Below are 11,112 nucleotides of genomic sequence, written 5' to 3' on the forward strand. Positions count from 1 at the left end.
TAAAATTACTCTCCTCCCTCCCTCCTTCCCGCGCCCTGCCCCTCCGCCCCCCCTCCGATGAAACCTATTCAAAGAAGCCTGGTTCGCAAGGACGGTGGCAGCTCAGAGTAGCAACGCTAGTGATCTATGACTGAAGCGTGGAATAACATTTTATTCAGAGGTTTTTCTATGCTTTTAATACCAGGCTAACTAAGCAGACTTGAATACTCTTATTGTGCTTCTCTGTGTTCTCCAAAAGTAATGCTTATTCCTGCAGTTTTGTGGTGTCGAGTTGTGAGAAACTATAGTTGAAATGCTTCTGTCAACTTCACACTACGTTGGTTTACCTTTTTTTTAAAAAAAAAAAAAAAAAAAAACACTTTGGGTCTCCATCTTCCCTCCTTTGTTCGTACCTCCCTGGTGCTCCCCCCACACACCCCGTCTCCCCTCCCCTTCCTGGCATCCACCAATGAGATCACACGCGAGCATTTCCCGCGCTCCTCTCGGGGCCGCCCTCGTGGCGGAAATGAAAGAGAGCGCGCTGACGAGCCTCGTGCGCAGGTCTATTAATCCATCTATTGTTGTTTCCCAGACTGTGTTGCTTCTGACGGGGTGCCGTTTAAAATATTCCACTGTTACATAGTCTTGTGGTTACTTTTTAATTACAAATTCGCGTTTCACCTGTAGTAGAACTTTGCTTTTTTGATAAACATGTTGTTTTGTACGGACTTTTCTAGAGGACCCTGTGAGTGGGTGGAAAACATGCTGCCCAGTCATTCAATGAATGTCCCGCAGCGAGAACTTAGAAGAAAGTTCGTGAGCTGTTCCAAAAGGCCTCCCCGGTGTATGATCAACAAGGTCAAAAATTACTAGTCTTTTTATTCATGTTTATACATGTGTTGGTGTATCGGAAATAGAGTTGTGAACAGAATATTTCCAATTCTAACATTCTTCTTAACATAACCGGAAGTCTGTTCATAACTTGGAATTGTTCATAAATCCATGTACTACATCACAATCAATAAAAGCTTAATAATACAACTGAATACTTTGATTTTTGTCATGAACTTTATTCCCGAAAACAACCGATACAATGAAGGCTCTCCATTTCCCTCTGTACTGAAAACTCAGTCATGAGACAATACCATGAACGAGATGCCACGTCATTATCTGTTAACATGAAGCAACATAAAGTTTACTCTAAAATGACTCAAAATAAACCAACATCTCCAGAACCTCTAACATTGCCATGTTCTGTTTTGTATCTAGGACATGGTGCTATGTTGCTTCTGCACAAGGACGCGGGAGAATTAAACAAAAGAGGATGAGTTGCAGTATAATGAAGACATGTGAGGGACATATTGAAAAGTGTTTCAACTTAACTACCGACCACGTCTCATGGCAAACTAACAAACCTGGCTAGACAAGAGCAAGACACTGATGCATCACATAAACACACGTCCTTAAGTATTTGGTAGTTTTGAGTTTCCAATCAAAAAGGCGTAATAACAGATGTGTACTTATTTGCTGGGTAGAGCACACAAAAAGCCCGGCCGAAACCGCGCCCTCAAGAGATTCAGTTATATTACGAGACACTGGCCCCCCCATCCCCCGTTCCATTTAAGTTTATATTATGCGTATTGCTGCCCTCTCATGGCGGAACACGGAAATACACGTAATTTTTACTCCGCAACGGGGAAATCCTAGAAATTGAAATTTGAAGAAAATGCCAGCAAACTGCTCGAATCTGTGAAAAAGTCTACGTTGGATGATCGCAACATAAGGTATGAATAAAAGTATGAATAAAAGCCCCTGTCTTTAGTTTAACTTGTAGCTTAAATCCTGCTACTTAATTACTTCAAGACCACCAAATGAAAAAATATATTGTCCTTCTATTGTCATAAAAGTCTAACAACTAGATTTTCAGTTTCTTATATTGTTGCACATCCCATCTAGCAGGGCTTAGATTCACTAATAGAGAACAAGGCTGATAGAACACTCATCTAGTTTGCGTAGAGATTCCCAATCAAGATTGTAAATGCTAATGTGTTTACAAGGATATTCAAATGTAATACTGAAGAATGCCTTTACACTTCATCCTCCAAAACATTATTGTAAATGAAGTATAAAGGACAAAATACTAATGAGTTGTTGAGGAAATGGGAGTTACAAAAAGGGTGCCTGTTAAAGTTTGAGGATGGACCTTGCATTAAGTTGCAAGTTAAAAAAAAACAATGTACAAACACCCATACAATTGTAAATTACAAAAAGGTGATAGAATAAGTACTTTAATGACAAATTGCCTTTACATACAGTAAAGCTTTGTTAATTTATTTACATTAAGCACTTTCCTGCCTTTCTCAGCTTGTGCAAATAAGGGAAGAAAAAGGAACATTTTTAATTGCCTTGTAATGTAGACAGAAGGCAATTTTATTCAAGTTCAGAACAATTTTCTGTTTTAGCATCTGGGTGACTTTTTCCAACACAACATCATTGCAAAATGATACATTAATAGTTTTCATAACAAACTAAAGAAAACCCAAAATAATTAAAACTAAGTCAAATAAAAGTTCACCTTTCTTATAACATGCATTTTTACCAGAACACCAGTCAGTTTTTACTCAGGTGTGCCAGACCTGGCCGGCAGGAGTACATGGAGGACACCTTTTACACAGTGACTTGGTTTACAGGGAGGGAAGTTGCTCTGTACTCAAAGAATGGTCTCTCCATGAGAATGATTTCCATTCCAGAACTCTTTCAATGTCCAAGGCCAGCTGGTGACTATCCATTTATTATGCTTCTTTGATCTTAAGTAAAAATACTTTGTATAAAATACAGACTCATGACACTATACACCAGCCCACTGTAATTTTCCTTTGGCGGTAAGAAGAATTAATGTTTGGAATATTATGTCTATTCTATGTTGGACCACTCCCACATCAACCTCACATGATCTCTGGCCCTTTACTATGTCTACATCCAGCTTGCTTCTTCACCCTCCTAGTGGTCCATAAGCCCACTGAATTTGTTTTCAGTCCTCAGTGTAAAGCCCCTCATTTCACAGTAGTGGTGGAGTTCTGGCTTCTAATGGAGCACCAGGCCATGAAGACATCCCTAGAAAATTAAGGAACGTGTAAGACAGATGTTAAGATCCAAGCAGACATGTCCTGCTAAATATCGTACTAGAAGAGTGAACTTGTGCTGACCTGCAGTGGGTGGCCACACACTCATTACTACAGTACTCTCTGTCCCAGTCCTTGCTCTCCACAGGGGGGTTGGTGCAGCCAGCCCGTACGCAGCGCCTCGGGGGACCTGAGGTGCGCTCCTCAGAACCAGGGGATGCGTTTACCTCCACCTCCATCTAGGGAAGAGAGGGAGGTGTGGGAATATTAGTGATATAGCAGAAAGAGGTGAGAGACAAAAGCAACTTTACTCTTAACTGAGATCTGTTCAGGTAAAAGTACTTTAAGAATTACTGCAGTTCCACATACCTCGCCTGAGACAAACTCTTCCGTCTCCGCCGGTACCTCGGCAGCAGGCACAGAGCACGCAGTCACTATGGAAGTAGGTTCTGCCACCTGTAACGCCACTGTGGGGGCTGAGAGTGTAGCAGCAGGCACCGAAGAAGTGGCAGCAGAGGCAGAAGTTGCAGTCGCTGTTGTTACAACAATGGGTGCTGCCAGCTCTCCTTGGAGGGGGGCAGGGACAATCTTTATTTGGAGGGGAGGCGGAGGGGTCGTGGTGACAGATGCCACCAGCCCACCCCCACGGGGCTTGGCCTGAAGAGGTGGTGGGGCAGAGGAATGAACCATTTGCTGAAGGCGGGGGGGTGGTGGAGCATGCTGCATCTGCTGCAGAGGTGGTGGATGGCGCACAGAAATGGAAGGGGAAGATGTGGAGGAGGAGAGGGAGGGCTGTAGTGTGCGTGCAGGAATCACCGTCACCATGGAGGTTGGGATCTGGTGAATCTGGGTGCCACCTGCAGCCAGCATCTGCTTTGAAATGATAATTTTGGTGACAGTTGGAGGGTTGGGCGAAGAGCCCGGAGGCTTGTATGCTCCTGTGCGAGAGCGAGTGGTGACCTGTGGGAGGTCCAGGATGATGTTTGAGGCACAGATATTGGTGATTGTGTTCTGTTCTGGAGAATGTTGTGGGATTCGTGTGGGAATAGGAACAGGGATAGGAGAAGGAACAGGAGCGGGAACAGGAGAAGAAGTGCTGGGGGCAGGTGCTGGGGGTGTAACTGAGGCTGAAGGAGGGGAAGCAGATGTGTCCATCACTTCAACAGTTGGCTGTGAAAAGAAATATAGTATGAGAGTAAAAACTCATACTGGCTTTCACTTAACTTATTGTGTAAAGTCATTGGTCTTCTGAAATTGATCCTAAATGTCATTCCTGCCTGTTTTAGAGATGTAACTCAGAGCACAGCTCACCTGGGAGAGTTGATTAGCTCTATAGGCTGCCAGTGCTTTCAGATACTCCTTCTTTGCTGCCTCAGTCTTCCTCTTGTACACCTGATGGAGACAGAACAACCATGTACAGAATAGTAGATCCTCTTTGCATTACACCTTGTTTTAAAGGGGAAAAATATAGCACCAGGCATGTCAATTTCAAGCAACAAATTTCAGCTGTGTGGTCTGATTTCCTCTCACAGCCCAAAGAATTGTGCTTCAGGTAGACGTTTCATTTTAAATTTCCCTTTCTGTGCATTTGTGTGCTTGAATGTGTGTAACTGCCCTGCGATGGCTTAGCATGCCATATCCCCTATGCCTTCACAACAGGCTCCATGACCCTGTATTATAGAGGTTTCTGAAAATGAATGAATGGAAGGATGAATTCCCAACAGAATTTCTGACAGGATTCTAATGCCAGTACTGTATTCTTAACCGCCATGAACAAAACAAACCCTTTAATTTACAATGTAGCCTACACAGTTTTTCTCCTGTTGACACTGTTTGGGGACATCTCTTTACAAATGCAACTTCTTATGCATCTACCTGCTTCTGCTCCTCCCCCAGGCTGTCCCACATGGAGGCTACAATCTTGGAGACCTCCCCAAAGGTGGCATTGGGGTTCTGGCCCTTGATGGCTGCTTGTGTGTCCCTGAAGAACAGCGCATAGGCAGACACTGGTTTCTGGGGCTCGTTGGGGTCCTTTTTCTTCTTTCCTTTCTTAACTGCTCCTCCACTTATTCCAATGCCCATTCCACTCCCCATTGCTGGCTTGCCACCACCTCTTCGCACCCCTGCTGGAACCAGAACAGGAGGGGTGACTGAAGAGGGCAGAGCAGGAGATCCAGAAAGGGAAGAGTTCATGGAGATGACAGCAGGAGAGATTGGCAGAGACACCGGCGAGTCTACCAGCACACTCTTCTGAGACGTAGGGGAAAAAAGAAAGGGAATTGGGTAGAATTTTTGGGAGAAACAAAAAAGACAGAAAAATTAATCAAAAAGCCTAAAAACCAATATAAATCTCAAATTCTAAGTCAATCTTTGTTTTCGTCCCTTTTCTATTTGATAGTAGTGTCAAGTCTGGCTTTTTTTTTTTTAATGCAAGCATTTCATTACCAGTTGAGGTATCAGCTCATACAAAGTAAAAAGGGGGAAGCGGGAGGAGTGTGTTTATATAGGCTATCAGGTGACACCGATGCATGGATGGTTGCGACTGGCTGACTGGTTTGCCGCTGACCTTTTCTGGTTGTATTGAACCCATCTGCCCCTGCTTCAGCTCCACTGAACAAGCTCCCTATCCCTCACTGACAGCATTTAAATACATGTCTGTTGACTAAATTCAGTCCAGAGAACCTGGCTTTTAGAAGCTCCATATCTTGTGTGCAGCAAGAGTGGCCCACTGACCACCCCATATTAACATACTCCTCCCACATCACTCCCCCCCGCCCTTCTTTGTGCAAACAAAGTTACATTGTTTGGTCAAACATTTTTGCATGAAAAATGCCAAGCTCAGCTTTCATCTGATAATCAAACTCACTCCTTTGAGCTACCAATCTTCTCTTTTATTTACAATGTCAAACCATGAATACCTAGTCTGGCAAAACAAATGTATCAATTGGGTTACTTTAAACAGGCACATCTGCCCAAACAACTTCTTTATTCCAGGTCTTTTGTGTACATTTTTACAGACTGACCTGCCTAAAGTCATCCATATCATCACCCTGCAGGGAGCCCGTTGGTGAGGGAGTGGTTGACAGTGGCTGCTCAGGTGATTGTGGACGGGGTAAAATGGTTCCACCTCCCAAGCTGAGTCCTAGCTGAGCACTCAGTTCTGACTGGTCGATGGTGGTCAGCTGACTGTGGCCTAATAGTCCATGGTTTACATCACTCAGTGGAACATCTATAGTCATTGGAGATGAACTGCTGAAATGAGAGGCAATTGACTGGCCAAGATCCTAAGGAGGAGAATGATGGGAAAAAATTGGATGTCAATTTTTGGAGTTTTGCTAATCACTGCTTCCAAACAACACTTTAAACGTCAGTTATGATCTGCCATATAAAGTTTAATTACTAGCTGATCACTAATTGTAAATAACTTGCTCTAAAAAGAATAGACTCACTATCCCCAGTGTGGAGCTCAGAAGAGTACCCCCTCCTGATGGGTTCATCACTCCAAGGCTAAGACGCTCCAGGCCCTGGGAAGGAGGGTTAACAAAGGTGGAAGCGAAGGAAGGGTCATTTCCCCCCACCACCGCACTCCGCACACATGCCGCCGCCCCGGAAGAATCACCCGCCACAGTTCCATCTGAGAGCTCACTGAAGTGCGACACCACGTCAGAGACAGTGAGGGCTGAATCAGGGTCCAAGGAGATAGGTGGGATCTCAAACTCCTCATCCCCAAGGCTAGGGGTGTGGAATGTCTGAAAAGAAAGATAAGAGAGCAGGGTAAAATGGTTAACGGTGCTGCAAATGCACAGGATTGTCAGTAAGTTTGCTATGGGTGTGATATTTTCAAACCACAGTTTATATGCATTGCAATAATGAGCATACAGTCTTGTTCATATTTCACCATTACAGCCAAGACAGACTTGTACTCACAGCAATTAATGTAAGGAAAAGATCAATTTAGCACATGTACTTTAGAATTCTGCTGCTTACTGTTACACATGGTTTGGAATCATGTAATCATTATACTACTGTCCCAAGGACTCATACAAGATTTTAAAAGAATGAATTTGCTGCATTTGTTGACAAAGTCCTCATGAGCCACATTAACAAAAGATAAATCTCTTTTTCACATATTAGCAGCTGGATTATAGCAGCAGCAGCTGTGGAGTAAGTGGCACGTTTGGAGAATTTACTTTGGCCCTCAGCTAATCCTTTGCAACAGCAAGAAATTAGTGAAACGTACTGCATGTCGTTCCAGAGACAGAAGCCACCAAAGTCTTTTAAAATCTGTATTTTAACAACCTTTCAACAGGTGTCGGAAGTCAGTAAGGATAAGTTTAACACAGTTTGAAGGGTAAGGCATTCTCTATACTGCTCTCCTTGCACCATTTTACAGTGAACTACCACAAATATTCATGAAAACTAACGTTTCTAACCATATTTTAACAGTTACATGCTACTGTTCAGCTCTGTTCTAGGACATCTCTCTTTTTCTCACTCACTCAGTATCAATTAAGCAGTCATCTTAAGGGAGTGCTCCAGACGCTATCTCAGAAACTAAGAATACTAGGCTAGACTTAACAGACCCCAAACAGGACACCAGTCGATCACAGGGAAGCGATGAAGTCACTCACACATTCATATTATTTGCATTCAGATTTACCAATTGACCTGAAACATATGTCTTTGGACTGTGGGTGGACACCTGAGCATCCAGAAGTTACTCGTGAACAAAGGGAAAACAGGCAAATTCCACACAGACTGAGCAAGGATCTATTGAGTAGCCCAGGTACTGCGAGGCACCTGCGCTACCCACTGTGCCACCCTTCTTCTGTTTAGGACAAAACAGTCAATATCAACATTACTTTATATTATTAGTTTGCTAAGGAATATGTAATTTCAGCTATGTGGAATTTGCTAGTCTATGGCTAAACACAAGATGTATGGTTAACTGACAAGTTGGCTGTGGAGTTTCTTAAATGAACATGAGCCACCTCAACTTTTGTGCTGTGTATCATCTGTTTTTGTGTTGCACAGATCACAGATGATGCAAACTTGACAAGACACATAATTCAAGTGGTGTACAATTTTCACAGTTTCTACAGTCTTTGTGTTCACTGACAGTACTAATAAGAACTGTGTAACAATATCATACTACGCAGATTGCATACAATATTTTCTTGTAAATATAGACACAACTGGTAGCAAAGTGATTAAAGCTGCTGCCTTCGGTCCCAAAAGTCGCAGGTTCAAATCCCACCTCGAGCTATAGTACCCTTGTAGTGGATACTTCTAGTACCCACACTTACTCAACTGTATAAATAGGTAAACAACCCTAGGTAGCGCAAGGCTGGAGGAGGAAAGGACACATCCAGGACGGGACTCCAGTCCATTGCAAGGCACCCCAAGTGGGACTCGAACCCTGGACCCACCAGAGAGCAGACACAGGCCAAACCCGCTACGCCACTGGGGGTTCATTTAGCATGAGCTAAATGAAGAAATGTAAATTAAGGAAAATACCTCAGATGAGGAGAGGAAGGTATGGGTTGCTCCAGAGATGGTCAGGTAGTTATCAGCACTGGCAGGGAACTGCAAAAGATACACGTTTTGGCAGCGTTAACATTACAATACATATGCAGGCATCTGTGTACTTACAACTTCATTGCAGAAACCCTGAGTTGGGGTTACAGTCAGCATCTGATCGCCACCACACAACATACAAGCTGTGAACATCGACTTTCTAAGAGAAGTGGTAATCTACTGTAAATGGACACATATATTGCTACTTCTGTAGCTCTCAAAGCACAGCAGGATACGTGCAAAAAGTAGACATCATGAGGTTGAACTCTTGTGTGCTCCATGACAGCATGTACCTTGCTTACTGTATCGTAACCATTGAAAGGCTGGGGGTCCAGAAACCCGGATTCGGCAGACTGCGCTGTGCCATCCGACAGGTCCGAGTAAAAGTTTAAGTCCATAGTTAGTTACAACACTGCTTTCACTACTATATAAAAAGGCTGCAAGAGGTATAGGCCAAGACTTTTACAACTGCCACCTTCTGGAAAAACAACAAATCCAAACTAGTCTAATGATCGTACGTTTACATATAAGACTTTTAAATAATGCAGATGGTGAGTCACTAAATCATGTGGTCAGTGAAACCAGTTTTTCATTTTTGGAGCGCCTCTATCTATGACAAACGCTGAAGCTGCTTTGCTTTAAACCAGCCATCTTCAGCCTCATGGAAAAATATTCAATTTCTACACATGGAAAACTGGGCTTACAAACTGCAGGAGTGAAAATAAGAAATAAAAGACGGAAACAAAAAGGTTAGCTCGCACAGCTCTTCACACAGATTCAATAATTTGCCAGTCGTCAGCTAGCCGCCGAGCTACGTTCCGAAATTTTCGTTGTAAAGATACTCCCTGTTAATACTCTATTATCCCTAAGGTCGTAATAAATGTGAAATGGCCGAAACCGCGAAGAACTCGGGAGAAATCTCAGAATTTCCACCGAGTCGTTGAAGCCGAGTGTTCCGATGAACCTGACTGACAGAAACAGAGAGTCAGTCAACTGCAATGACGGAATTTTCCCAACACTTAGTCACGCAAAATGTCTATTCCCGTCGTGAGGACGTCGGGGTTTAAACTGCTAACTGTTAATCCGCAAAACCAGTCGTCGAATATCCACGAAATATTATTTCACTAGTTTCAGTCCACCGATTTCTGGTAGCTTATTTCAATCGTTCTCCCTCCTCGAGTCTCTGCGACTCGACTCCGCGCGACGGCTCAAACCATTTTTATATTCAAACGAGAAAGGTCGCGAAATAATATGTGCATATTTTACTCTTATTCGTCAAGCACCCTCACAGTTACAGGAGTTTCGAGTATAGTTGATACAAGTCTGATAGAAAACTTGAGGTGAGGAGGTAGTTTTTGAAACACCGACGGGACAGCGCTGTAAAACGACCCCCCTCCGTCCAGCGCACAGTGGTTCAGCCCGGAGGCCTGAGACCGAAGCGTCTGCTGCACCTTCTCAAGAATGTTAACAGGTGTGACCATTCAAAGCTGAATTTACAGCTCCTAGGGATACTTTCATATTATACCCACTGTGTAACATTTTAAAATTTGCATTGTATTTTTTAAGTCAGTTTCACTGCAGATTAAAGTTGACGTGACTAACGACCTACTGTTAACCTACTTTAGCAAGGGGTTTATTAATGTAATTTCACCTCCAAGAAGTGAAGTGAAGAGTCGCTAACACTGCGATTCTTTCACAAATGTTTCCACTGTGATCATATAGCATTTATTGTCCGAATTCAAAGTCATGGACAGTGTGTGTCTGCGTCACAAGGACTGCGAAGACTAGTCTAGACTCCGTAAGTCGACCCAAATGGTAAAGATATTTAAATGAGATCCTCTATTTCTTAACCAACTGTGTGTTTTTATTATTTATTATTTGCCCTTCTGTATGAACTCAGAGAATTCACTCCAGAAGCCCACATCGACTCCTCCTCCCTCTTTTCTAACAGAAACCGGGTTAGCTTTGTTAGCTACGACTCAATACTAAATCAAATCAAAGATCAGACAACGATCCTCTCAGGTGTAACTTAGTTAACAAGTCACTTCGTTAACTGGATAAGAAGCTGGGAACCAAGTTGAGATTGCACAGGTTTAACAAAGGATCTGCCAGCTCTCCAAGCTGGCTAAGCGCCCTCAAGTCGACTCATCATTCATTCCCTTATTTGCAGGTTGATTTTTGAATTCTGTTCAAGTTTTTACAACATCAGTAACTTGTAACAGATTTTGTCGTGCTGGTGATTTGCTGAACGATGCCATTTTTGATGTATTTTTCGTAAAAGCCGTCCAGGTCTCTCGCTTTTCCCGTTCCTTACCTCCATCGACTCTGCTTCCTTTGCTCCTTCCGGGATACCGCCGCTCTCACAGTATTAGAGCATCACTACAGCACGAGGCCAGTTTCCAGCTTCCCCCAGCTCCCCGGCGTCTGGGAAGTG

The 11,112-nt window shown here is 43.3% G+C and overlaps 1 protein-coding gene across 3 annotated transcripts; it reads right to left on the reverse strand.

Moving 5' to 3' along the window:
* Positions 1–2,059: 2,059 nt before the first annotated feature.
* Positions 2,060–11,099, reverse strand: tox4a (TOX high mobility group box family member 4 a). 3 transcript variants are annotated; one of them, XM_018758045.2, is made up of 9 exons: positions 10,993–11,099; positions 8,619–8,687; positions 6,551–6,850; positions 6,125–6,385; positions 4,977–5,351; positions 4,413–4,493; positions 3,471–4,271; positions 3,186–3,340; positions 2,060–3,093 (listed from the first exon to the last, which is right to left on the reverse strand). In XM_018758045.2, the coding sequence occupies exons 1-9, from the start codon at positions 10,996–10,998 to the stop codon at positions 3,033–3,035; spliced, it is 2,109 nt and encodes a 702-aa protein (XP_018613561.1). In that variant the 5' UTR covers positions 10,999–11,099; the 3' UTR covers positions 2,060–3,032. The 3 variants fall into 3 exon arrangements, with proteins under 3 accessions (XP_018613561.1, XP_018613560.1, XP_018613559.1); XM_018758044.2 differs by lacking the exon at positions 10,993–11,099 and adding an exon at positions 8,972–9,885 and having other exon boundaries at positions 2,061–3,093; positions 4,977–5,348; XM_018758043.2 differs by lacking the exon at positions 10,993–11,099 and adding an exon at positions 8,972–9,885 and having other exon boundaries at positions 2,061–3,093.
* Positions 11,100–11,112: the final 13 nt, after the last annotated feature.

This window comes from Scleropages formosus, chromosome 1 (assembly GCF_900964775.1).
Source record: "Scleropages formosus chromosome 1, fSclFor1.1, whole genome shotgun sequence".
NCBI classification, from domain to species: domain Eukaryota; kingdom Metazoa; phylum Chordata; class Actinopteri; order Osteoglossiformes; family Osteoglossidae; genus Scleropages; species Scleropages formosus.

Coding starts and splice junctions, on each gene's coding strand:
- tox4a (XM_018758043.2), bottom strand. CDS start 9,076: ATGGACTTAAACTTTTACTCGGACCTGTCGGATGGCACAGCGCAGTCT. Junction 6,386..6,550: donor TGAGCTCCACACTGGGGATA/GTGAGTCTATTC, acceptor TCTCCTCCTTAG/GATCTTGGCCAGTCAATTGC. Junction 4,272..4,412: donor GAGCTAATCAACTCTCCCAG/GTGAGCTGTGCT, acceptor TTCTTTTCACAG/CCAACTGTTGAAGTGATGGA.